Below are 27,715 nucleotides of genomic sequence, written 5' to 3'. Positions count from 1 at the left end.
CGCAGCGCCTTGCAACAGCATGCGACCGGACCTGACCACTGGTTGCCATATGGAGCCAATGGTGATGTTAAGTCGTCGACCACCCAATGGCCCGGTCACTTCCCATAGAGGCTTGAAAGCCGCCGGTACACCTGAGTGCCCAATCACAAATGACGAAATGAACGGAAAATGAACAACGGGAAACAGAAAGCTTATAGAATACGGCCCCAATTCTATGAAAATGCTATACATCCGATTTATGCCCGTTTCACATGATGCGATTCTTGCCACAGCGCACTGCGATTTCAGCCGCACTGCAACAGAAGGGCACGCCGCTCCCTTCGCAGAGCGGCTGCGGCAGGCTTCCAACCAGTTGGTCGCACGCCGCACAGTCGCAGCGATCGTTGGTAACGAAGCGGCCGTCAGCCAATAGAATTCAGAGGTGTGACATCACAGGAAACGACGTAGCGGAAGCCGTCGAAACTGCACCAGAGGTATTTTCACTTTAGCGCTGCCGGGTCTGTTGATTTCTCATTATGTCACGTGCATTATTTAACGAGCTGCTCATCGTAGTTGCGTACAAAAGCAAAAACTTAAGAATGCCTTCTTTGCATAAAGTACTTGATATTTTAATAAAAATACATTAATTCAATGAAAAAAATAAAACTTAAGCGTGTTCTACGTTTGTTATTGGTAAATTATGCCGGTGCCGCTCGTGCCGCATCAACAGAAATCGCAGGCGCCGCAAGCATGTGAAAGGGCTGTCGCGACTGGCGCCGCTGCGACACTACGACTGGACCGAAGTTTTTCGTGCGCGCCGCATCATGTGAAACGGCCATTAGCCATACCGTACGCTCGTATTATATTAACCTTTCAAATATGCTACTGAGACCGGAAGGTTGCGTCGAGTCTAACTTTCTCGTAATAGCTTTGCCTACCAGAAAACACGTTAAGACTAACATCGCAGGCTTGCGATTGTCAGGGGTGCCGAAGAGTTTTCACCTTACGCTGGGTTTGGTCTTAAGGTAACGGCGCCGTAGACCGCGTTAGGTGAGGCTTACCCATTGCAGAAACTTCTCAAAGCAGAACAGCGCTCGAAACACGGCAGACTGAAAGTGATCGAGCTGTGAAGACGGGGTTGGTTGGTTGGTTGGCCTCAAGTAGAATGGGAAAAGGCGGCTGCTTCTTCTTCTTCTTCACCATATGAAAATGGCACATACCCACGCGGAGAGATTGGCCAAGGTACGGTGGTGAATGCCAAGGAGGTATGAGTGCGGGAAAAAAGCTAAGTAAAATAGTAGAATGTTTGAAATCAGAAAATATCTATGAATTGTTAGAAATGTTAATAATAAGCAAATTAGATACATCAGGAAACAAATTAAAATACGCTTTTGGACAATCAGTGGAATTTTGTACGGATTTAACAGGGTAAGCGCCCAGTTGCAATGATGTAATCATGAAGGTTACCGCAAATAGTGCTTAACGAGAATCCCGTGGCGCTCGCACCAAACGAGAGCAGAACTGGTAAAGACAAAGGGAGTCCTAACCTCGAAAGAGGGTCTTCCAAATACTGTTTTCTCTAAGATGCGAACCACCGCCAAGAGAGGAGATAATGGTCAATTGTTTCAACTTAACCGCATGTATTACAAAGGTTACTCGTAGCGAACCCGCATCTGCATAAGTACGAGTTGAGGTGGGGGATTCTGCATCGCAGAAGCGTCATGGACACCTCACATCGCCTTGCCTTACATGATCGAACATTCCATGGGAACTTTAAATGTTGAAAGTCCACGGTATTCAGCAACGGATCACCCAAGCTGGCTGAGATATGTTGGAACCGCTGGAAACGGGAGGTCTCCAACATAATAAGGTGCGGTACAGGATATATTACAGGGACAGTGAGAGCTGACCTTGCCAAAAAATCGGCCACCTCGTTGAAATAGATTCCCGAATGACCAGGTACCCAGACAAAGCGGACCTCCCTTACTGTGCGCGGAACAAAAAACCTAAGGGAACGCATCAATAGAGATGTGCCGGAAGTTTGGAGAGCGACTAAAACTGAAAGGCAGTCTGCAAGGATAAGTACCTGTGCTACATGCGTCGGAATTTTAAGAAGAGCCAAACGGAGTGCCAAAAACTCTGCAAAGAATACAGAAGTGTAATCCGGGATACGAACGGAATAGCTGAAAGCCAGATCCTGTGAATATATCCCAATCGCCGCCTTCTCACAGCACCCGGAAGCATCGGTGGAGAGAACAGCATGATCAGGAAAATGCTGTAAGTGCTCCGCCAGAAGACCATTTAGGATATTTGCGGGGATGTGTTTTGCATGGGATGGAAAGATATGGTCATAACAGACGGGATCAGCCAGCGTGTCAGCAGGCGGCTGGTGGTTCTTCTTCTTCTTCGCCTCTTTATAATGGCACTTACCCACGTGCCAACAGAAGAATATTTGAAGTGAAATAATAAAGAACATTTTGGCGAGAATAATAATAATTAAAAAAAAAACTCCGAGACTTTTAAAGGAGTTAGCAAATCAACCTACCAGTTTTAATTATGTAATCATGGAGGTTCCCACAAATTGAACTCAATGCAAATCCTTTGGCGCTCGCTCCGAACGATAACAACACTGGCAGAGATAACGGGAGCCCTAACCTGGAGAGAGGGACCTCCAGGCAAATCTTTGGCTAGACTTCTTCCGTTTCTTCTTCAGTCCCGGGATGCTCGCTAAATGACAACTTCTGCTTCTTCATACTTCAAGTTTGTCATCTTTTTCAGCGGAACCTACGTATGAAGCAACGTTTTGTTGTTGTTGTTGTTGTTGTCCTCTAGATAATGGCACGTACCCACTGCGGGGGCACGTTTTGTATGACTCAAGTGATAATTTTTCTTCTTCGTCGGCATCATCATGAGCCTGACAATGATCACGGCAGGGTACTGTGTTTTGCAGCTGTAGAGCACAGCCACATACCTCAAAGCGCGATTGAGGGGTCACTGATCCAGGGGAGCCAGTTATGCGACTTTGTTTTCCACATAATCAGCGGAGTCTAAACCTTGCGGTGGTTTTCTGAAAGGGAATGGGGCATAGCTATTCGCGCTGCCGATGGAAGTTGATGACGACGACGCTCTTTTTTATTTTATTCAAAAAGTATGCCATGTGGCCTAAGTTGAGAAAGAGGGATTGATATGCAGGAAATATGAAGTTCAAAGAATAAAAGAATAAGTGACGTCCAGTTTCGCTGAGGTAGTCGCAGAGGTTACCGGTGCAGTGTCTGTTCATTGCCCACTTCTCACAATGCCATTCGCGGTTCCGCCACAGGCCCACCTACTTAAGGAGCCGTTTTCTGACCGGAGGCGTTGCTGGGCACGTCCACAACAGCTGTTGCACATCGCAAATGTCTGGTGCAGTGCCGCAGGTAGGGCACCTGTCAGTTGGTGGCAGCTCTTTTTCACGCCACCGATGATGGACAGATGTGGTCAGAGCCGCCCCTGCCAGAATCCGACGCACGGATACCTCCTCATGTGCAACGCTCTTATTTCACAGAACGAAAGCGTGCTTCAGCAATATGTCAGCAATATGTTAGTCGCTATCCGAGATTCGCCTTTTTTTTATGAACCGTTTGAAATAAGTCTTGATGAACTTTTCTCCTGTTCGGATCTGCACAATCTCTGTCCAGTTCCTCCCCATGGGCATGTGCCATTGCCTGAGAGGCAGCAACAGCAACAATACAAGGCGTGTTCTGAACGACCCCGTTTTGCTATGGTCGTAGCTGGAAAGGGTGCAGTGGCCGTTGGCCGACACCTTGCCACTTCTAAATCTGACACGGATGACTGCACGATTGTGCTTCCTCGTCTCCCAACGGGTAACACTGTTTCCGACTCCGTGTTTTCGCATGCAGACCTCAAGGGCCGTCTGTACCGAGCTCCTGACTCCGGGATGGCCGTGCTACTGCTATGGACCTTCGGCGTGTTGTGTGTATAAAGCAATGTAAGATGAGCCACGTGTGGATGGTGACGTGGGAAACAAGGCTTTCAAAGCAGAAGCTAGTTGACATGGCTGAGCTTCGCGCCAAGGGCCTTAAATGTGGTGTTGGATCCAGAAACCAGGAACATCATGTTAATTGTTCTACGGCTCACACACCACATGAATAGCCACCGAATAGTGGAAGCACTGGAGCCGTAGAGCTCTCTCTGTTCAGTCAGTCAAACGAGAAAAGTGGCGGTGTCAGGGCATAGAACACATGAAAACGGCAAATCGTGAAGTCTCGCTGACGCTGAAGGATGGCGTTCCTAATTCTAGCATCCCCCATACGCTGTCTTTATTTGGCATCCAGTCGTCGGTTGTAATTACCAGCAGACCACCTCTGTGGCTTCGGGGCAGTAGGGTTGGTCATGCACGAACAGTGACGTGCACCATGATGTACCTCACACTGTCGACAACTGTGCCATGACGTACGCCGATAGGTACTGACAGGGACATTAGAAGAAAGATGAAGATGGGGCCACTGATCACACCATGAATTATTCGGAGGTTTTGGATGCCTCTGGTGAAGTCAGCAGTGAGGTTCCAGGCGCCGACCGTCCAAAGTTGGTACCGTCCTATATCTAGAGAACGGAAGGTTCAAGACTCGAGCCTCCTGATCCCTAAGCTCCGAGCGCTGGACCGAGCAAGCGCAGCGTCCATCTCCACCTCGCTTTCGCAATTCAGTACAGAGCTGTAATAAGAGACTGCGGGATACTGTGCAATCTGTTAATGCTGATTGGAGTTTTTCAGCCTGTGGAAGAGCCGCAAGACAGATCGATACTCAGAGTCTCTGTTCAGCAAACACTGAGCTTTGGTGCGGGGGGCTCAAGCTGCGCAGAACCGGCCTGCTTGTATGGTTGCCGGTTCTTGACGCATGTGTGTGTGTCTCCCGCAATTTTGATGTGCAGGCGGTTGCAGTGTGCGATGGCATGAGAATGTGTGTCTCTATCGAAGAATAGAATGCGTGTACGTAAAGAATTTGGTAGCTGAACGGGATTGATTTCCATACAGTAAAAACAAAAACTGCGGCGATAACCTAGTGGTCTTGCGCAGCGGCCTTTGAAGTTTATCTCTTTGCGCCGCCGCGGGCTGGACCCCCCCGTCGTGGATACTGCTGCGATTTTTTTTTCTGCCTCTTTTTTTTTATCTGAGGCGCACATACAAAATAACATTTCGAAAGCTCGAACCCCCGGTTTGTTGCTTTCGCACTGGAATAATCGCCATGCTTATATTTCACACAGCTTCTCAGTTACTCGTTTCGCAAAATCGCTTAATTCACCGTTCTTTGCTTTTTTTACTTTAAATCCGATTGTTTCTAGCGCATTGTCCGTATCCTTCCATATTCACAAATTGTTTTTGCTTGTGGCTCAGTTTGTGCTACTTTGAAGGGCATGGAGGACTCGAGAGTTGCTGCTGCTCTCTAAATATATGACCCATGAGCTCACTCACGCTCTTTTTCCTCTCTTTTTCACACTAAGAGAAAGTAACACTTATTTGCACCAGCCAATATAGCGTTTAACAAACAATCGCCTAAAACAAATACGCGCGCACATCTTGCCAACATTCGCGCTATGGACTCTAAGGAACCGGCTTAAACAATGGCGCAGTGACGAGCAGTTGTTTGCCTTCGGGAACCGTTTTGGCGACGGTCATCCGCCCTTGAAATGGACCGGCTGCATTCTCGTATAGCGTGTCCAAGCAGCCATCCCATTTCTTTGCAGGCTTTCAGCTCTGGCGTTTCTTCGCTCAGAGTCGAATTTCGAATACATACTTCTAGGTATTTGATGGACATATGTCTTCTTGACGATGAAAAGAGAAAGTTATCTTCACTGATCAACCATGTAGGGTGTTACTGTGAGGTGACCGTACTCAGAAGGGTCTGGCCGGCTATTGAGAGACTTCCTAATCTCAATTTGGATCATTGAAAGGCCATTCTGCACAGTGAGGGCCCACACCAGCAATAAGGACTGGTTCGCAAGGCCCACGCTGCCAGCAAAGTTTTAAATAAAACGATAAATAGACAATGGCACCCATTTTGCCTCTAAGAAATTCCTAAAACAACACTGAATTTACTAACGGTGAGAAATATGCGTACCTAGGCGAAATGGACACGATGAGATTTGATTTTCACGCAGCAGAATAGTTGCCCAATTCACAGGAGCCCTGCATAAATTCACGACGTCTAAAAGAGTGTGAACAGGAAGACACGTATTTGTTCCTTGGAATAATGCATCGGAAAGATATTATTATCAAAACGACCTCATAACTAGACCTTAAAGAAGGTATATAAAAAAAAAGTCACTTTTGCCTCAAATTTCTCTTATGAAACCCCGATCACAATTTTTTATTCTGACCAGCAGGACAACCACGCTAGAGGTCACAACTGTACTCCTTGTCCGACATTTTTTCGCAAACGCGTCGATATAAAAGAGTTCAAAGCGCTGGTTGGAAACAGTCAATTGCAATAAACTTAATGCATCTTTCCGGAATGGTCGTGCACTTCGTGAGAAAATTAACGATGTGCACAGCAACAAAAAAGCGATAGCCCTCACTTGAGCTTGAGAACAGCAAGGCCGTATAGAAAGTGTAGCTAGGCCATAGAGCTTCAATATTTCACTCCTTAACATTTATTTACAGCAGCACTCCTCATGTTCAAGCGAAAAACTAGGATGCCCAAGCAAGTTAAGCGCGTTGAAAAATTCTAGCCCATCCCAGGACCAAATGTCAGACACTTGATGCAATACTATTCCTCACGAGTTTTAGTAAAACAAATGCAAAAATGACATGTTTGCCACGCCTGCATGAAGTATTATCTCGTGGCAAATGATAACAGGACCTGTGCCATTACATCCCCCGTCTTCGCTCGTGTTATCACGCGAGGTTATACGGCGCCTCGTTGCACATGGAGCGTCGATAAGTTGCTTCCTTAGGCCATTGTCACGCGGTTTCACACCTAAGAGAGAAACTGGGAGGACATAGCCGCCGCGCTTCGCAAAACGCTGCCGCCGATAGCGGTGGATAATCGGCAGCAAAGGCGCATGCGCACAGCCGGCTGCTCTATCCGCGCATACGCTTGGTGCCGCGAAACTTAGCAGACTCTCGGCAGCAGCGGTTCTTGAAGCGTGGCAGTTCCCGTCCTAGTTTCCGCTTAAGTCTGAAATAGCATTCTAGACATTCTCTTCCAAACAGCAAGAAACTCGAATGAATCGCTTACCGACGCAGTACATATTCCTTATGCCATGTAATCGACATGTTAGGACTTCCTCCTAGCCTTTTTTTTTTTGCACAAACTTTCAGTCCCGCACAACGCTAAGCTCGGGGGCTCGTAATGAGAATTTACAGCACAAGACGTCTTGCTAAAAAGATGCGAACCACTGTTTGTATATTTTATATTTGCATAGCTTATGCGCTTCGCATATCAACAGTGCGACGCGCCGCTTTTGAGAGCCTCTGAGAAAATTACGGCTGCATTGCTTCCTACAAGTGACTTCGCTTGCTCACCTACCATTAGCAGCGGTGCGAACACACCACGGACATCTTTGGCGGGCACTAACCATAAACAAATTCTAAAATAGTTATCGTTGGTGACAGACACCCGAGTGCGGTCTGGGCTGCTCAGGTACAGAGTTCGTCAAAAGCTCCCAGGCCGTAGGGTCTTCTTTTCGTTTGTCTATCACTGTGCTAAAAATGCCGATACAGCAATCAAGTTCTCACAGGTTAGAACGATACTTTTTCTACCCTCTAGATATTTTTAGCTCCAGGGATGTCGTAACTGCCTGGCTGTTCTGCTTAAAAGCGAAACCTGTGGCCTGCGAACTTTTGACCGACCTTGTACGCCACGTTATTCGAAGCTGTAGAGTGGTTTCAGCTAGTAAGCTCTATCTCTGCATATTAAACATATTCGAAGCAGCGGTGACGTTGAAGGCAAAAAACAAAATATGCAACGCGGCATTTCCTCAGCTTAGGGAGCACAAGAGAACAGCTCCGCGGGCTTATGCATGTCCGGTATTTAAAATATTTCAGATAAGTATTTTCGCAACGCCGCGAGTGATGAAATTGCCCCAATAAATGAAGCCTGGCCCTGTACAATTTGCTTTTTTTTTTAGCCCTTTTCTTTTTTCAACCATGCCGCCCCTCGCATCAGAAGTGTCCGGAAAGCACGCGCCGATGTCCGCCCGTAGTCGCAGATGCCCTAAATGGCCGAAGCTTCTTTCTCATGGGTTCCGACGTGCCCATTCTTCGTGGAAGAACTGCCTGAACTCTTGCAGCCGTTGGAACGGACCCTGAGGAAGGCAGTGCATTGAGGTGTCCGAAAGGTGCACGTTGAACAAAAACCAGGTGAAGTTGGTACGGATCCCTCGGGACTGCATGACGAGCTTCGCCTGCACGAAGTGGTGATTGAAGTAAGTAAAGGTACATTCTAGCTCAGTTTAAAGGATAATTAATACGTCAACAATGTCCTCTAAGACGAGTCCTAGCAGACAGCAAACGAATCGGAGAGTATGTGCGCGATAACCTCCTTATATCGGAGCACATCCTTATCTGCGTATCCTTAGCATTATCTCCGAGTGCTGCCATAAAATACGAAGAGACAGAATGAACTCAATACTATGGGATGGTGACAGACACTTGAGGAAAAATATTTCTCTTACGTATCGAGAATTCGATACCACTAAACTCCTTTTGTACATCATACAATGTGCTTGTAAACGAATTTTTCCACCATATTTATTTTCGCGCCCTTTTTCCTCATCTTTCCGATCTCCCTTAGTTTCCTTTTTTTAATAAAATAAGCCACTGAAGAAAACCGCCGGTCGCCGTTTTCATTTTCCTCGATGGGGCTTCTACTGCTACCGAAAATAACATCCAAAAAGAGCAGAAGAATAACAGTCAAAAGCTTTCTAGTTTTCAGCCACTGTTAGAACTGGATTTTCTCGCTTTATTGTACACAGCTAATACAAATGATAGTTTCACAGAAATATTTACTCCAGTAGTAGGTCTCCTGCGTTTGATTTTCTCGTGTTTTGCAGAATTCTCTGGCCGCCGTACGTAATAACAGCGGTCATTGGCCGCATAATATAGCAAGTTTTTTGTTGCGCTCAACGAAATAATTTCATGCGCTCAAATAACGCAGGAGACAGGCGGCAGTGCTTAGCAAATTAGGTTCATCAAAATGAGCGGTAGGTAGCAATGAGCGAGAATTGTTACGAAATGATGTCGAGAAAATAAGTCACTAGCCAAAGACTGGCCGAAGCCAGGTGCGATGGATATTTGGAAAGTTAAAAAATTCCATTGCTGCGTAGTGGCACCCATCATCATAGGAAAATTCTCGTAAGCGGTGATTCAACTTTTTTGTGGCTACTGACCGTTCAGAGTTTTAAATTCTACGAAATCAAAATGAAGTCAGTTGTAGAGCTTTTAAATTCTACGAAATCAAAATGAAGTCAGTTGTAACGTTAGTGAGTCACACGAATACAGAAACAGAGCACAATTCAACCGATTGCTTCTGGCCACAGAGGTAAGACAAATGTCACGTGCGCTAATATTTCTAGCAGGTAATTGGTAGGGGTTCCCTGGAAACAAGATTTGCCTCACCTTCTCCTTCATGAACCTTGGCGTATCATAGGAGTAGAGGATGTATTTTGAGATCATTTTAGACTCCGAGTCCGCGTCGTTTCGACCAACCGCGATCCTCTCGCTGTTCAGCAGTTCTTCCGTTCCGTCGCACGCCTAAATGAGGGTTGAGATACATTCATTACAACCAACTAATCGTTTCTAGTTTTAGCAGTGCTTGCTTTTTGCGCATTTGAAATGAAAATTGCAGCAAAATCCTAGTTTTCCTCGTGGATAGCATTACACCGTATGTCTGCTGAAAGTGAGTGCGCCACAGCCCGCGTACGGCAGGTACCAATGACGTCATTTTTTCCGCCGAGTTGACGTAAGATGACCTTGATTCAGCGGAAGGTTGAGGTGACCAGGTTATAAAGGAGATGACCGTGATCTAACGGAATATTTAGGTGATCAGGTTCCAAAGGAATGACTGTGGTTGAACGGGCTTCACAGACGATAAGTCAAAGTCCAACCCACTGCAGTGCTCTCTGGGAATAATTCTTCTCTCAGGATGGACGTAAAAAGCCGACCTTTCCTACTTCCATTTCGACGACAACTTTGCTCAGAATAATAAAAGTGTTCCTCACGTGGAATCATTCATCATGGATGTCTGAAATGGCTGCGTAGACTCCACTTGTTTCTTTCAAACTATCTGCCCCGCTGCGGTGGCTCAGTGCTTAAGGCGCTCGGCTGCTGGCCCGAAAGACGCTGTTTCGATCCCGGCCGCGGTGGCTCAATTTCGATGGAAGCGAAATTCTACAGGCCCTTGTACTCTATGATGTCAGTGCACGTTAAAGAACCCCAGGTGGTCGAAGTTTCCGGACCCCTTCACTACGGCGTCCCTCATAGCCGGAGTCACCTTGGGACGTTAAAGCCCAATAAACCAACCAATAAACCAATCAAACTATCTCGTGCAGGGTAAGGTAAATTGCGAGTTTATAAAGGACCTTTAACATGCCACGCGGTTTATCGGAAGTCGTCAACTATTGAGGCTAGTAATGCTTTAAAAAGCATTCTTTGCTGAGTGTAAAAACTGAATAATTTGCATTGCGTTTTCATGGCGAACCTATTTTGAAACTAAGCTTCTTTTGGGACTAAAATTTCTACTGACGACGTGTAAACCTAAAGAACTCCCGCACATATTCCCCACTGCAGCAAAGCTGGCCGAAAGCTATTTCGCGCAACGCCATCAGGTGTCCTGTGGCGCTGAAAAAGAAAAATGACTTCGAAATTTGGGCTTCTCGGTGCATAACATTCATTTTCCAGTGAAAGTAAGGGAAAAGAGGTGCTCGTTAGGACACACATGACGGAAACTAACATTCTTCGAAATCAAGCAGCATAGACGATATTTAATTCTCCATGCTCTCCATGCTCTTAATGTGTGCTGTTCAGCAATGGAAGATTAATAACGTCACTAATTTCTGGCGTAATGATAACTAATTGGAAAGCAGAAGAAAAAAATTATTGTGGGTTAGCTCTGGTTAAACCTGGTTGGTTGCGACAGCAAAGTAGCGGCGCATAGCTAGCGTGCCGGGGCCGCCGCCGCTGCCGCCCGCTCTCCATCGACACCTCTCCTCCGTTTTTCAAGACGTTCGGCCGGTTGTTCTGTTTCCTCGGCACGCCTTGGTCTCCTAGCTTCATTCCGTATAGCACGCCTGGACTCACATTCTGAACTTGAAGTGGCTTCCTTAGCTGCTTCGGATTCTCGTCGTTTTCCTAAACGTTCTTCTCGTTGTTCCTCTGTTTCCTGGGCACGTTTTTTTTCGCTCGGCTTCATTCAGTTTAGCTTGCTTAATCACGGCTTCTGCACTCGATACAGCTCGTTGAGCTGCTTCGGCTTCTCGTCGTTTCCGCAGTCGTTCTTCTCGTTGTAATTCCGTTTCTTGGGCACGTTGTAACCTCTTTCTTCCATTTTCCCTAGTGTGCTTGGCTGTCGCCTTAGAGTTAAACTGTTCAGAAGCAGCAGAGCAACTAGATTCAGATATAGACTCTTCGCCGGTGACTTCCATGACGAAACTCCTCCAGGAGCGCGGCACGACTGGCTCCTCCTGGCTGCAGTGGAGAGAGCAAGCTGACCTCACGCGTCGCCATAGCAACGGAGAGGCCGACGTCGCACCATCTGTTAGACTTTCTGACAGGCAGAGCTGCCTGCATGAAGTTCCAAGACATCGAGTCTCGCACACTGAAGTTAGGGAGCAGGGGCACGACGCAGGGCTCGGTTCTCTCCCCGTTCATCTTCAACGTGGCATTGACGGCCCTCCCCGAAGCTCTGCAGAGCATAGAGGGGCTAAATTTCAGTATGTATGCGGATGACATCAACCTCTGGACTAACCAGGGGAGCGATGCGAGTATCGAGGAGCGCCTCCAGGCTGCGGCGGACACTGTCGTCGACTATGCTGCCAGTAGGGGTCTCTCATACTCTCCGCAAAAATCAGAATTATTCGTCTATAACCCGAAGTCACTCCGACGCAAGCACAACTGGAAATTTGACATTAAAGTAGAGGGCAAGCCAGTTCCAAAGGTAGATCAAATAAGAATCATAAGGCTATTTATTCAGGATAATGGATATAATGATGGGGCAATCAAAAGGCTCGAGGGATTTGCCACGCAAGCACTTGGCATATTTAGAAGGGTCGCGCTGAAAGGACGAGGCCTGAAGGAAAGAAGCTTGCTTAAACTAACTCAGGCATACGTAATAAGCCGCCTGAGTTATGCCACACCTTTCTTAAACATTAGGGCTGAGTAGAACAAGAAACTAGACTCGCTCATTCGACGGTGCATAAAGAGGGCCCTGGGCTTACCGATTAGCACCCCCACAGAGAAGCTGCTCTCTATGGGAGTGCACAATACCTAGGACGAAATAGCGGAGGCTGTCAGGATTTCACAGCTCGAAAGATTAAGCCGAACAATCACAGGCAGAGCCATCCTTGAAATGGTAGGCCTGCAAACAGATAGGGGACTACGAGTCAAATCGAGCATTCCGCAGGACTGCCGAGAAAATCTAATCATTCCCCCACTCCCTCGTAACATGCATCCCATATCCAACACTGAAAGGAGGGAGAAGAGAGCAGAAGCACTAATTAGACGCTTCGATCCGATGGACAGCAAGTCCGTTGCGCACGTGGACGCAGCAAGTGGCAAGTCGGGTGCGGCGGTCGCCTCAGTGGTCGACGGCCGAGGTGCCCCCGTATCGGCAGCCACCATTAGAAGGCGCAACGCGGAAACAGCTGAAGAAGTGTGATAGCGCTCGCTTGCGTTGGAACGGAAGCCAATTATATAATGAGCGATAGCTAAACGGCCATCTATAATTTTGGAAAGGGTAGGACCTCGCCGGAAGCGGCAATGATTCTGGCCAGTAGACAGCTAAACAGAAAAGTTAGCCTAATTTGGACTCCCGCACACGCGTTCATTCTTGTAAACGATGCGGCCCACGAGTTAGCCCGAGCTCTCTACTTCCGGGTAGCTGAGGAGCCGCCCGGCTGCCGGAACATGGACGAGCGCCTGCAAAATTATACGGAAATTGTTGAACATTACAGGTTACAGAGGAGACTGGTGCCAGCACCGGATAAAATTCTAAACAATAGGGAGGCAATCGCATGGCGACTCCTCCAAGTTGGAAACTTCATAAACTCGGTCTTGGCATATCATGTTCATAGAGATAACAAGGAAAACGATAAGTGCAAGCACTGTGGGGCGAGAGGGACCCTCGTCAGCATAACTCCTATCCAGACTACTCCTATTATTCCAGTGTCACTGCACTCAAATCACGGGCTAATCTTACTAATCTTGATAAGCGACGCTGCATCTTCAGGCTGTGCCTTTTTCACAAGTTCTACCACATGCCACTAAATGTTTCAGCAATCTTACCAGTTCATCGACAATCAAGTCGCACCAGCCTTCCTAAAGCCGTCTATCCGGCCCCAGAACAAACCACAGCCCATCTTTGTTCGTTTTTTGTTCAGACCGCTCGGGTCTTGAACAAACTGCCTGTCGACGCTGTGCGCCACTCCGACCCACATTCCTTCAAGACTGCCATTGAACCACTCTTCACTTGAACATTATGCCCATCCCTCATGTAATACCCCTCACCAAGGGGCATTTGAGGTACTAATAATAATAATAAATAATAAATAATCTGGGAATGCGCTAGCTCCCCAGGGGCTAACGAAAACAAATTGCAGAGAAACCTTGGAAGCCCTGCTGCGGAGCGAGGCCCCTGCTTCGCAGCAACAAGCCATCCGCCTGGCGGAAGAAGCCGCGAGGAATCAAGACCTCTTCGCCTGCTTCTAATCGCGGAGGTCCCGGCCCCCGTCACCAAGGCCTGCGTTCCGGGGACGGGGAGTAGGGGGCGTCCTTATCTCGCAGAAAATAAAGTTGATATCATCATCATCATTAGGCGCGCCGGCGGCTGCTCGAGAAGCGGTGGGGGGGTGGGGGGGGGAGGGGGGCGGGGTCCACGCACCACGCGACGAGCGGTTAGACCTGGTGTAGTATTGCTTTCACAAAAAAAAAATGCCGAGGATTATGTTACTGCCTAACCCGAAATTTGAGCGTAGCTTATGAGCAGTGTCAGGTTTTCGATACATTGAGGCAAAGAATTCGAGCGAGACATGTCTGTACAATTGGAGACAACTTGTTATTTTTCCCACATATTCCTTCTTGAAGACTCCACTAACAGTCCTTGACTGTCAAGAAGGAAGCGTTGTGGTCGGAATAATAGACGGATATATGCTCGGGTTGCGTCACCTATACCTGGTTCTCAAAGACGAGATCTATGCTAGCATTTTGCGAGGTTGTCACAGGCGTGGGAGACGTTACGAACCATAGGAACGGGATGTTTTCCCGCATATGTTGTCGTTGTGATTGAAAGAAGGATGGAAAGGGAAAGGAAATTGCACGGGCCTGCCTACTGGCTCGAGCTGAGCCACAACCGCTGAAACGTCCAGATAGAGGAGGCTTGAAATATGAGAGGAACGAATGAAAGAAGAGACTCATGTCGCAGCAACCGCGTCCGCAGAAGCGACGGCGCTGGCTGCAACAGATACCCCAGTACCAATGAAATTGCTATTCTTAAGCGGTTAAGAAATTTCTGTTTGTCTTTATATCCACAGTAAAGTCTCCACTCACCCTTTCACCCTGGCAGGTGGCAATTATTGGTTGATCGCGGGAGTTCGCTCACCGTTGTCGGCGCTAACACATGCAACCCACATCTATCTCTCATCACGCCACGTATACCTATAAGTATGATTCAGGCGTCCACTCATCCGGGGACACAGTTATGCGCACTTCCTTTTCTTAAAATGATCGAAGCGCAAAACATTGTCAACGCCAACGCCAATAAAGACAATGAGCACCGACAGCTTATGTTTCAGCGCCGCGTTTCTGGCACAACGTTGTCAAGGTGGTGGTGGTGGTGGTGAAAAACATTTATAGTGCAATAAATATTTACAGAGAGGTGTTTGGGGTAGGCCCTATTGGCCCTTTCCCCTAACAATACTAGGTGGAGCCCCTATTCCGGGGCCCCATTGGCAAGCAACGCCACCCGCGTCCGGTGAACCAGGCCTTTTGGGTCTTTAGGTCCTGACAGCCGAGCAGGGCCGCCTCCCAGTCCTCTCTGGTGGGGTTGGGGTTGGGGGGGATAGATGGGTTGGATTGACACGCCCAAACCATGTGGAAGGTGTCAGCCACCTCCCCACAGAACTGGCACGTGCCATCAAAGGATTCGTTGAAATGTTTAAGTACCGCCGGGCACAGTACAGTGTTAGTAAGAATTTTGATGAGGAGGCGCTCGTCAGCGCGATCCAGTCCCTTACAACGGGCAAGGTGTCACGCCGAACGGGCGATGGCGTTCCATGGACTCTCTGGCAGCGCTGCAGCATGCTGTCGCGTTCCAATTTTCAAGGTGAAGCTTAAGCGTCCTCCTAATTTTTAATCTCCGATTGCTCAACAGCAGACATACTAGTAAGTTTTGGCGGCTGTTGGCTTCCGTCATTGATATGCCCACTGTAACTAGTCGTGACATGCAAGAATTTGAACTTAGAGCGCAGCTGTTGAAGCTAAGTAGAAGCCGCAGAAAGCCTGTGCGACCGTTAAAGCAAGACACAACTCTAGAGGTACGCCGCGGTGGCTCAGTGGTTATGGTGCTCGGCTGCTGACCCGAAAGACGCGGGTTCGATCCCGGCCGCGGCGGTTGAATTTCTTTGGAGGAGAAATTCTAGAGGCCCCGTGTGCTGTGCGATGTCAGTGCACGCAAAAGAACCCCAGGTGGTCGAAATTTCCGGAGCCCTCCACTACGGCGTCTCTCGTATCCTTAGTCGCTTTGGGACGTTAAACCCCATAACCAAACCAACCTAACAACTCTAGAGAGGTCTTCTTCGCCGCCACTTGCGTTTTTTTAAAACTCGCTCAAGCATTCTTCGGTTATTCGCTTACTATGAACAGCAGCCTGTAGAGGCGGGCTTGTTGGATCGCCGTTACACTTTCGAGCTGCAAGCTTAAATATGTGAACAGGGAACATTTGTAGACAGCGAGATAGAAAAAATGGCTGAGGCTTAGCTAAGGTTAAGCCTAGTCAGATGCGAAGCATATTGATGGCTAGGCTTGGTAATACATGGCTTTCATTGGTTGACGTTCATCCCGCTCTTCATCGGTCTCTGTGGCACGCTGAAGCTTTCGCTTCTCGTTCAAATCAGCCCTGCTTCTAGGCGGCATCCCAACACCTGGCCGCCTCGTAAGTGCCCGGAGAGCTGTTGTTGTGACTGAGAGAAGGATGAAAAGGAAATTGCACGGGCCTGCTACTGGCTCGAGCAGAGCCACCACCGCTGCCACGTGCAGATAGAGGAGAGTTAAAAGATCAGAGGAAGGAGAGAGAGGAAAGGAAAGACGCGCGTCGCAGCAACAACTGCGTCCGCTGGAGGGGACGCTGCTCAAAAATTGTCCGGACAGCGAGGCAAGCCCAGCTTTATACCGCTGCTGTAGCGTCACGTGGTCAGCTGCAGCGCCTCTGATGTGGAGCCTCCACCGCCGCGGCCGACCGCGCGAGCCGACAGCCCATCTCTCCTCTGCTGTGACGTCATGTTGTCACGTGGTCAGCCGCCGCGCCTCTGATGTGGAGCCTCCACCGCCGCGGCCGACCGCGCGAGCCGGAAGCCCATCTCTCCTCTGCTGTGACATGTTGTCACGTGGTGTCACGTGGTCACGCTAAAGGTCAATGGTAGCTCCACCGCCGCGCTCGACGGGCTGTAGTGTAGCTCTAGTAATATGCTTCGCATAAAAGACGTCCGGACGTAATCGACAGAAGTAACTTGCCTGCGTGTAGTCCGAAACAATTTTTGACGTGCATTGCTGGTACATGCCACTGGAGGCAGCCTCGTAGCGCTGATGCATGCGGTATACCAACACACCCATTTGGAAGGAAAAGGCCACAGTCAGCCCTTCTACCCCGAAGCTCTCACTCGCCAGGGGCAGTGCTTGTTCCTGCAAATAATCAATACACGTTTTTGCACGCAACGCTAGGGGTTTTATGTCGGTTAGTAGCGGTTCCGCGGTATTCTCCAGTGACTATCTTCGTTATCTCAAGTTCAGGAAATTATAGTATGTGATAGTATAACAAGAACAGTACAGCGAAGAAGCGTGAAAATTTCAGCCGCAGGCACTGCAAACTGGTCACCAGCGGACGTTGCATACGCACATAACTTTCTGCTAACAACACGTGCAGTGTTCAATTTAATGTGCTGATTAAACTTCGTTACTAAATAAGGGAGACGCTAGCCAATTTTTGTTTCTGAAATTACAAACGCTTTCCACGGAGTTGTGGGTTTCCGGATACATTTCCTTTCTCTTTCGACCAAATCATCCTTAGGAATGTTTCACAGTGTTCGCTGAAACATAGGCTTTAGGCATATGGACGCAGGCTTGCGTATGCTGCGCTCAATGTCCCGCTGAACCAAGATGCGGTCCTCACAGTTTCGGACTTTGCTCGCTGAGCTCACCATGGAAAGCAATAATTTGGAATTGGTCTTCCAGGCGTTCGGTGGCATAGCGGTGCAGTAGTTGGGCTTGGACATCTGCAGAATACTGGTGATTATCACCAGGATGTCTACATCGGGCCTGCGCAAAAATGAACAGAAGCATATCAGGAGAATATCGGAAAAAAACTTCTTTGGATGCGGCCCCGCTTGAACGCTCACATAAAATGGAAATTGTGCTCTCACATAAGAAAAGCGGTCAATCCTCAGTGAAGCATAGTGTCAGGAAACCCTATTCTGTATCAGTAACAAAGGCAGCAGAACTAAATGTAATGATTTCTGTCCAGGGCAATCCTTATAATTCTGGTAGCTCTGTAAAGTGATGTCTTCGGCGAGGGGTTGGTATTTAGGCCTAATACATTGCTCCCAGTAGCCTAGCTTCTAAGGCTAAACAAAAGATGGAACCATCAACTAGAAAGCCAAACATCAGCCTAAGGCTTCCCGGCGCTCCTGCCGCTCACGCTTACCGTCATTACTATGCAGAGGGATTTGTTTATTTTAACGTGCGCTGCAAATGAAAAAAATGACTTGCAAAAGACTTTGTTCAAACTTCATACCTGTAAATCTCCTGCTTTGGTAGTGAAAGCTTAGCCTCTTTTCTTTCAGGGCATACGCTGACAGAATCCTTTGCGAAAATCCAGACATGCAACAGGTTAGCAGTAGCGGCTTAAATTAGTGATGTTTTTGTAGCCAATGAGAAACGGTAAGCTCGTACTATGCGGACATTTCAAGACAGGAAGCTGCATCAGAATCTCTGATGGAGAATAACTCACATTTCATCGCACGCTTTAACGCCCCAGTTTTCATAGCGCTGCCACACACACACACACACACACACACACACACACACACACACACACACACACACACACACACACACACACACACACACACACACACACAATTCTGTTGAGCTATACTCACGTGGCTGCGTTCTCGGCAACGTAGGAGATGGATTTCGAGCCGTCATCGTACTCCCAAAAGCCAATTCCAATAATAATTTTTCCTTCCGTTCTGTCGTTGCCAAGGATATTTCGAAGTGACTAGAAATACAATTAGTTTTCTGTAAGCACAGGATTCTAATAAGTTTGTGCAAAATAAAGCAAGCAGCAGAAACAACTTGACAATTCTAAATACGGGGGAACATATACTACAGTTTCGGATAAATTTTGAAAATTGGAAAGATAGTAAGGTACCTTTATGGAAATATTAAAGGAAATGGTCTATTCTTCTTACATGCAGCAAAATCTTTCTTTTGAATTTTGTGAATCGATTCGCACCCATCAGTTGAGACTCACGTAGGAAATTTATGGGGAATGCTTTTCTCGTTGCCAAGAACGTCAATAGAAAAAAAAATTGGAGACTGCCATAGGCTGGTCTGCTGATATATTGATTCTTATAGTTAAATGTTACACTCTATAGAAAATTTGCGTTCATAAAAGTTTTCTGATTAAAAAGGCTTTGGTCGAGAATTGTTCGGTGCGCAATACCGAATCGGCTACAGAACGTTGTTCTCGAAATCTTTTTGTTCTTCTAGTGACACAGAGAAAGTAGTCGGAAGGAAGGAAGGAAGGAAAAACTTTATTTTACTCTAGTCCTTTTTCCTGCGGTTTGGGAGCATCTTCAGAGATGTTTTCTCCTTGATTTTACCCCCAGGAGTCTTCTCTGTCGAAGTCGTCCGCCTCTAATCAGTGGTCGGTTGCCCTCAGTCCAGGGCTCCGCTGGCCACTGCCGCCCGTTGAGCTCGCTGTACCAGACCTTCTTGGTCTTCACAGCGGTCGCTGGACAGCAGAGTCTCCCACTGCTCCGCACTCGGGTTTTGTATTTTGGGGACCACGTCTATCTTTTGGCAGGCCCATGTGATGTGATAGAGAGTAGGTGTTCCGTCGCACCAGGGACATTTGTCCGCGTATATGGTAGGGTGCATTTTGTTTAGTATATGTAGGTTTGGGAAAGAGCCTGTTTGTAATTGTCTCCAAGTGACAGCTTCCTCTCTGCTGAGAGATTTGTGCGGTGGGGGATACCGCAATCTTCTGCCTCTGTAGTTTTGTAGTATGGCCGAGTAATCCCTGGGTGCTGGCGCGAGTTCCGCGGGCTCATCGGATGCTCGGAAAGTAATGTATCCTCGAGCTATCCTGTCGGCCTCTTGGTTCCCTGCCACCCCCGTGTGCCCCGGTACCCACACAATTTTGTGTGGGATCTTGTCGCTTTGTTCTTCCTGGTTTTTAATTCTGTCGCTCGCTGCGAGGAGTATACGGAGCGCGTGACGACCTATCCTGCCATTCATGTAATTTCGGCAGGCTGTTTGAGAGTCGGTGAGTATTGTTAGCGACCGCCCGGTTCTATAGCCCTCCGCCACCGCTAGAGCAACGGCTACTTCCTCGGACTCTGCAGCTGTGCAGCCTCGGAGAGACGCGCTGGTCATTTCGCGTAAAGACGAATCGACCACCGCCGCCACAGCGATTTTGGTGTCTCCTCCTCTCCAAGACGCGTCTGCATACACGGTCGTGGCTTGAGGAGCGTATGTTCTTTCGATGAAGTCGGCCCTCGCTTCTCTTCTGCCTCGATGGAGGTTGGGATCCATGTTTTTTGGTATTGGCGCTACCTTGAGGGTCTTGCGAAGCTCGTCGGGGATCGTTGCCGTCCTCGTCATTTCTCGCATCTGCTCGCGGTATCCGAGCCTCTGCAGGAGCGCTCTTCCAGTCGTTGTCTGCAACAGCCTGAGTTTTTGCGACTCAAGCTGCGCCTCTCGTAGCTCCTCAAAGGTGTTATGTAATCCCAGGGCCATGAGTTTTTCGGTTGACGTGTTGCGCGGAAGTCGGAGCGCTGTCTTATACGCTTTGCGTAGCAGGGCATCCGCTTGTTGTATTTCGTTTGAGCAAAGCAGTTCAATTAATTTTTTAAACCCAATTTGTCCTTCGTTGTCAATTATTCGAAACTGCGTTCTCCCTCGGTACCATTCTAGTAATTAGTAAATAGTGATTATGTCCTCCCTTGAGAAATATTGGTGGGTAAATGCTATGCTCGAATACAATTCTGCAAAACTCAAACACCTTCAAGGAGATTCAAGGCGAAAACAAGCTCATGAATGTTTATGGCGGGTATGAAGGTATTTTCTCTAGACAACCTACTTGTCTTTGCGAGCAATTTCATCACGAACGCCATTCATTCGAAAAAAGCTCCCCGCGCATTGGACGATGTATGTTGTCGTGGCGTCCCGACATACCGGCTAACCTTTTCGTTTTGAAGGCGAAAAGTACGATTAGGTATAAGGCAGTAGATGCGATTAGGCAGTAGATGCAATGGCGGTATTCCTTTGACCTTTACGCTATTTTCTTTCAGAATCAGAATGAGCTTATAGGAGACAAAAAGGAAAATATAAGACGAACAAATTTATGCCGGAGGTCGTGTGCTCAATGACTGTACTGGGCTCTCATATCATCAAATAAAACAGCAATTAAATAAACACAGCAACTGCAATTAAAACTCAACACTTGTGCAGTTCTCGATAATGTCAGTGGTACAGTTAATAAAGAAAAGGTGGTTGCAAACAAACATAGGCTGATACAAGTAGTAAATAGCCGAAGAGTTATACAATACAAAACAAGAAACAAGAGGATAAAAAAACAACATCGACAAAGTTGCGCTAGCAACACATAATGCACAGTTCACAAGTATGCTATTCGCTCCTGTGCAGTTTCTTTCTTAATCGTATTAGTTGGTAAACCAGCTTAATAATTATTATGACCATTTTTATATGTAAATATGAATTTGGGTTTTTAAATCCGTCATTAACTATTTGAAGTGTAATATTCTCAACCCCTTCTTACTATTCTCTAGAACAAATATTCGAACAAGTACTTGGCCAAAGTTACAAGCACTTAAATAGTGGCAAGAATCCTTCATTTTGGTGTCAGTTCAGAATTTCAGAAATGCCTCTTTTCCCTGCAAGTAGCGGTTGTAGCGAGTAAGCAGTGAACAAGTATACTATGAATTTTTCCTATATGAACCCTTGTCCGAACACTTCGCTTTCTCGTGTTGAGATGCTAAAACCATGTATTCTTCGCACGAAGAGCACTTCGTAGCGGACGCTTTAGGGTGACAGCCTGTAAGCTAGTCATGGGTGCTTACTTCGTGACTATTCACGATTCTGCTTAGGGTGACAACATCCCATGCATTTTAAACAAACGAATTTATCAGCGCAAAATATTTTAGAAAGCAATTTCTTCATGTATCGTAAGATGTCACTAAAACAATGAATACATACGCTGCTCTGCCTTGGCAGGATTGAATTTTTTTTTCGGTTATTTTCTGCCATACACAAAAAACGTTCCTTGTTGGTTTTCTGGGTAGATTTGCTATTCTTGCTAGCGATGTACAAACTTTTAAGGAAAGGTTTTAATAAAGGAGTAATTGTTCCTTGGTATCCACACGAGTGCATACGGCTACAAATGAAACTCCGCACGAGAACAAACTTTTCTATAACTAAGAAGTTTCTGAGAAAGCTGTGTAGCCTTCCTTTGTAGCCGTACGGCTGCGCTCGGCTGGACATCAATGGGTAATTACTCCCTGATTATAAGTCTACTCCACCTTAGGGGATTCTCCTAAACATTGGACCAAGGAAAGATTGTGCTACGAATCGAATGAGTGAGCAATTACCTTCAATATGAACAGAACAATACCTTACATGAGTAATTCGTTGCCCGAAAATTAAAATTTTTGTCCAGGAACTTTAGACTTATATCGCACCGACACCGTTCACAACAGCCAGTACATTCACACAGTAATACAATATTCTTTTCCTTTCGACCTGTCCTTTTTAGAAATCCCTTTTAACCGACACCGTCGTGTCTCAGAGGACTTCTCTGTCCTCTCATGGCCCCACATGTGTTTTCTAGGTCGTTCGTTCTTCTCCTGACATTTACCAGGCTATGAGTTGATTTAGTTGAGAAGAGTAGTCTTCGAACGACATTCATGGAGAGGCACCTCTGCACAGTTTTTGTGTCATATACCTGACTGGAAAGCCCTAATTCACAGGCTTCGAATTCGCCCTTATAAAAATGTTTTAGACAGTCTATAGAGTGTCTATAGACTTCTGTCTACAAAGTCTATACACTGTCTATAGAAAAATCCGAGAGAAAAGTCTATAGGCAATACAAATGCAGTAGATAGTCTATAGACAATCTATAGATTTATGGATATACACTTTTAGTAGACTTTTTGTCTATAGACAGTCCATAGACTACGAATAGATAAAAATCAATATCTAAAGGAAGTCAATAGAGTCAATAAGAAGTCTATAGACTGTCTATAGGCCATTTTTATAAGGGCGATCACAGCGGCCGCGTTTCGATGTAGGCGAAAAGCAAAAGGCCCCCGCGTGCTGTGCGATGACAATGGACGTTAAACATCCCCAGGTGGCCGAAATAATTCCGAATACCCACATTATGGCGCCTCTTTCTTCCTTTCTTCTTTCACTTCCTCCTTGATTCCTTACGGCGCGGTTCAGGTCTCCACTGAGATATGTGAGACATTTACAGCGTCCTTTCCTCAAAACCATCTTTATCTTCCATCATAGACAAACAGAAACACATTCTACTTCTGGCATGATCGACATTCTTCACTACAGTGAAAGCAACCGCCCTACCCTGATGGTGTTAGCGGCTTCGCCCTTCGTGTAGTTTTCGGTGACGGCCTTCTCTTGGTGGATGTTCATGATGCCGTAATGGTGGACAACCCCTGTACGCTTCCAGTTTGTCATGGTGTCACGCGTTTCTGTCTTCGTGAACATGTCATTGTTCAGATACCTGTACAAAATAGAAAAGACTTTCCAATTACCGCTTCAGTGAAGAGAAAATCTTTCGCTAGCTGCTGCATATCTTGGTGACACTCTATCCTTCGGATTTCAACGAAGCTGCCGATGCGTAATGCCAAGTCACATACGCCATAAAGCAGATTACTTGCTTTTGTAGCGAGAGCTACATTACGCGCAAGTCTCGCCGTTTCGCCGTGGCCGCACCGTGACCTTGAGCCGTAGCCTAGCAACCGCCGCAGATGGCGGCCGCCGCTCGCCGCGCCATGTGGCGTGACGTCACAGGAGGAGTCGGTGTCGCGGCGTGCTGGCGAAACCGAGTTTCTATAGCTGTGGGCGTGCGCCCTAGGAGGAGGTGCGCTGGTGCAGCTGTATATATATAGAAGGCGGCTCGGTGGAGTCATCGGTAGATATGAATAGTGAGCAGCAGAGACTGAAAGAAGCCAGGCTTCAACTACAAGATGAATAACCGGAAATAAAATAAATGCGTCTTCCTTTGCTGACTAAAAAATATCCCTTCTTTAATGTAGCCGCATTTAGACGCAACGGAGGGATAACAACCAAAGCAAAACATTGGACGTAGCCAGAGGGAAACCAACCTAAACGACAAGGTGCAATTAAGTTTAACCGTACTCTCGCTACGTATGTCCTGGCTTAGCTGAGCTAAGCCACTGCCATTCTTTTTGGACGGAAGCCTTGCAGTGTCTACTCTTCTCTCTTTTATATCTCAGGCACTCTTCATGTGCCCCGCCGATGCAAGATTTTTTCTACGCAGTTCCTTTTTTTTCGCAGTTTAGATATGTTCGCCGTCGTGTGTGACCAGACTTTGGCAATGATACCCTATCTTAGACGATATCCTAGCATAAGATATCCTCTGATAACCTGAAATTAATAAGGGAATCCATACTCTACCCGAGAAATAGTAGCTTCTGTATGATTTCAGTTTTCGGTGTCCGGTCCACTTAGCCGGAGCTCTCTATTCATGGACGACGCAAGCTGTCCGCTCGAAAGCAAGAGATAACGCTGCAGCCATAACTTGAAAGGCAGAGGGCCTGAATTGACACGCAGAGGTTGTGGACTCGGATCCCACAAGCTGCTTGACGCCTTTAAAATCTTACGAATAGCCATCTCTGGACGTAATTACGCAGAGGAGCGCGACGGAGGAGGCCGCAAGCATTACAAAATCGCCGGAAAGAAGTCGCAATCTTCCGCGCGCGGCTGTGAGTCCTCTGCTGCGTGTATAAGTGTATTTCTGGTTCAGGCATCAAGGGCGAGGTGTGTTGTGATTTAACGAATTTATCTACTTTCGAAATAAATTGTTTCACAGCCTCTTCAAGAATAAAATTTAATAGGATCGGAGATCCCTTCCACGGAAGCGCTCCTTCTCTATGGCCAAGGTTCTGCCACCGCTGGGGCTTGTGAGACGAAGGTAGGAACCTCTCGCGACCAATCAGAAATTTAACTCCCTCCTGCCACACTGTCCAATTTGCTCACAAAACGATGGGCAGGTTGCAATCTTGAACGGTAGGAAGGATGTTTGGTGTCGTTTGTATAGAGTTTAACGTCCCTAAGAAACTCAGGCTATGAGGGACGCAATGGTGCCCTATGTACTGCGCCATTTCAATGCACTGTCCTGTGCAATCAAGTATCCAAGAGCGGGTCGTAGGCCTCTGCCCCAATCCCGATTTCCTTGGCAGTGATCTTGTAGGGCATGTAGGCAGATCTGTGATGACGTCAAAAGGACACGTGCCATTGGTCGCAGGTAGATGCATGTCGATGAATTTTGTAAAAAAATTTCGAAAATTGGAAGCTTCTAAGATTGTTTTACGGAAATATTGAAGTTAATAGCCTATTCTTCAGATATGTTGCAAAATCTTTCTTTTAAAGGTTTATGTCTTCGAACAGTTAAGGCTCCCATAGGAAACCAATGGTGATCCCTTTTGACGATACTAAAACGTCAACAGAAAATCAAATTCAAGACTTCCGTCGGGTGACTGCGGATATATTGAATGTTATTGTGACATCTTACATTATATGAAAAATCTCAGCCGCCGCGGTGGCTCAGTGGTTACGGCGCTCGGCTACTGACGCGAAAGACTCGGGTTCGATCCCGGCCGCGGTGATCTAATTTCGGTGGAGGCGAAATTTTACAGGCCCGTGTACTGTGCGATGTCAGTGCCCGTTAAAGAACCTCAGCTCGCCGAAATTTCCGGAGTCCTTCAATGCGGCGTCCTTCATAGCCTTAGGCGCTTTGGGACGTTCAGCCCCAATAAAGCAACCAACAATATGAAAAATCTGCGCTCATAAAAGATTTCCCGCTCTAAAATGCTTTTTGTTCAAAATTGTTGGGTATGAGTGCTTCTCGGAGGATTTTTCGCTCAAGCCGCCACCGGCGACACCGCGGGCGTTTCTCCTCTGAACGAAACCGTTAAGCCCTTCGCGTTAAAAAAAAAAAACGTCATTCACAGCTCGGTTTTCATATGATTCGCAGTTCTTACTTTGTGTGGCATTGTGATCTTGTTTCACCCATCTTATTTGTGCTACACGTAATTTCTGTAGCAAGGAACAAGAACATCGCTACACGGGTGTTAAATGACAAGCTTTGCAAAGTAAGACAGAAATCGCCCCATAAAAACCCTCGTGGGGCGGCTTAAGTCCGTACTTGCCATGTTTACTGCGCATTTTTGTATTTCGACACCCGTGTGCTGAGGGATTTCAGTCAAAGACGTCCACTCAAGAGCCCCTGAGAGTGCGTGTGTCATACCGATTTGGGGAACATTTAAAGCCAAATACCACACCATATTTCTATGCATCATGCACCAAACACCTTAATGAGGATTTCGCATAATTTAAGAGCGTACGTTGTTGGGCTAGTCGGTCAATCATGGTAAATAAAAGGGGGTACTGCGCACAAAAAGACACGGACAAGATGGTTACCTTCTGCGCTTGTTGTGTTACCTTCTTGTCCGTGTCTTTTTGTGCGCAGTACCCCTTTAGATTTCGCATAAACTCAGAATAAACTGGCCACGGAGCAACACCAACCTTCCTAAATAGAGGGAACTGCCGGGAGAACACTTGGTCCCCCATAAGTTTGGTAGCATAAGCTTGCGAATACAGTGCGGGTTATTGGAATGCTGAGTCTCTTCTTGGACAGACTTACCGGACATCGAAGGAGAGACCACATTTCGTGTCCCTGTAGACCATGCATTCGTTCTTGAATGATTCAAAGGTGACCGCTGTGTCCACGGCCTTGATATTCCCTTTGTCCACTCTCACATGCGTGTACATCAGAATGTCACAGGCTCCGTCCGGAGGATACAGCGGGTGTATCGCCGATGCAATGAAGCCCACAGAGCACAGAAGGGGCGGCGGCGTCTTGGGCTTTTTTGTAGTCGTTGTCGTCGTGGTCGTCGTCGTTGTCGTTGTGGTTGTTGTTGTAGTCGTCGTCGTTGTAGTCGTCGTCGTTGTCGTCGTCGTTGTTGTCGTTGTTGTTGTTGTCGTTGTCGTCGTGCTCGTGGTGGTAGTAGGCGTCGTAGTGGACGCTGTAGTCGAGGCTGCACGCGCGGTTTCAGTTAGAGGCGCCGTAAGCCTCCGACGTCGTCTCCGAAATAGAATGAATTTCTAAGCACTCAATTATAATACCTTTCTTCGGCCAAGAACTATTTAAATTACGAAGAGTATTAAGACTAAGAGAAGCTTCAATTTATATCGCCATCGTTGTCGTGCTGCATAAGGTTCACACATTGATTTACTATTAAATAAAGACATTAAAGTGAAATAATGCTTTAGCTTCAGTTCACCTAAACTAAAACAGTTCATCAACTTAAATGAACCACTGAAACCTTTTCTTAAGTTCGGCAAAAGAACTAAGGAAAACTATATTTGGGCATTCAATTACTAACGTGAAAAAAATCACCAATGTACACAAGACAGTAAATAGGCAGGTTTGCGGGCACTATCATATATTGCACGAGACGGTATTTATCAGTCAACGCGCGTAACTTTTGAACATGAATTTTCATTTGCACTTGATCGCTGTCATTTATGTTTGAGAGTGAAAAAACAAAAAACGTTGTGTTCTTTATACGTAGCCTTTTAAGGCAATGGGCTCAGGCCAATAAGTGCTTTTACGGGTCGCTTCGTGTTTGCACTTAGTTGGGCTATCCCGGCTTGTATGTACGTTATAACTGAAGTTAATTTTAAAATAATGTACTTCCTTTGGCGCGACGTAGATTTCAGGCTAGTTAAAAACATGATAGTGTT

At 46.9% G+C, this 27,715-nt stretch overlaps 1 protein-coding gene across 1 annotated transcript in view; it reads right to left on the bottom strand.

The window, feature by feature from the left end:
- Nucleotides 1–8,217: 8,217 nt before the first annotated feature.
- LOC149331883 (uncharacterized) overlaps nucleotides 8,218–27,715 on the bottom strand; it is a 29,760-nt gene continuing 10,262 nt past the window's right edge. The window contains exons 5-11 of the mRNA XM_089557428.1: nucleotides 26,613–27,006; nucleotides 23,288–23,447; nucleotides 18,565–18,683; nucleotides 17,605–17,722; nucleotides 16,922–17,089; nucleotides 9,599–9,733; nucleotides 8,218–8,385 (exon numbers count right to left, since the gene is read on the bottom strand). Coding sequence (XP_089413554.1) covers nucleotides 8,218–8,385; nucleotides 9,599–9,733; nucleotides 16,922–17,089; nucleotides 17,605–17,722; nucleotides 18,565–18,683; nucleotides 23,288–23,447; nucleotides 26,613–27,006 — 1,262 coding nt within the window. The remainder of the gene's footprint in view (nucleotides 8,386–9,598; nucleotides 9,734–16,921; nucleotides 17,090–17,604; nucleotides 17,723–18,564; nucleotides 18,684–23,287; nucleotides 23,448–26,612; nucleotides 27,007–27,715) is intronic.

Source organism: Amblyomma mixtum, chromosome 8 (assembly GCF_055824585.1).
Source record: "Amblyomma mixtum isolate Tamu chromosome 8, ASM5582458v1, whole genome shotgun sequence".
NCBI lineage: Eukaryota > Metazoa > Arthropoda > Arachnida > Ixodida > Ixodidae > Amblyomma > Amblyomma mixtum.
The sequence above is the reverse complement of the archived record's forward strand: the minus strand, read 5'-3'. Positions and strand labels throughout refer to the sequence as shown.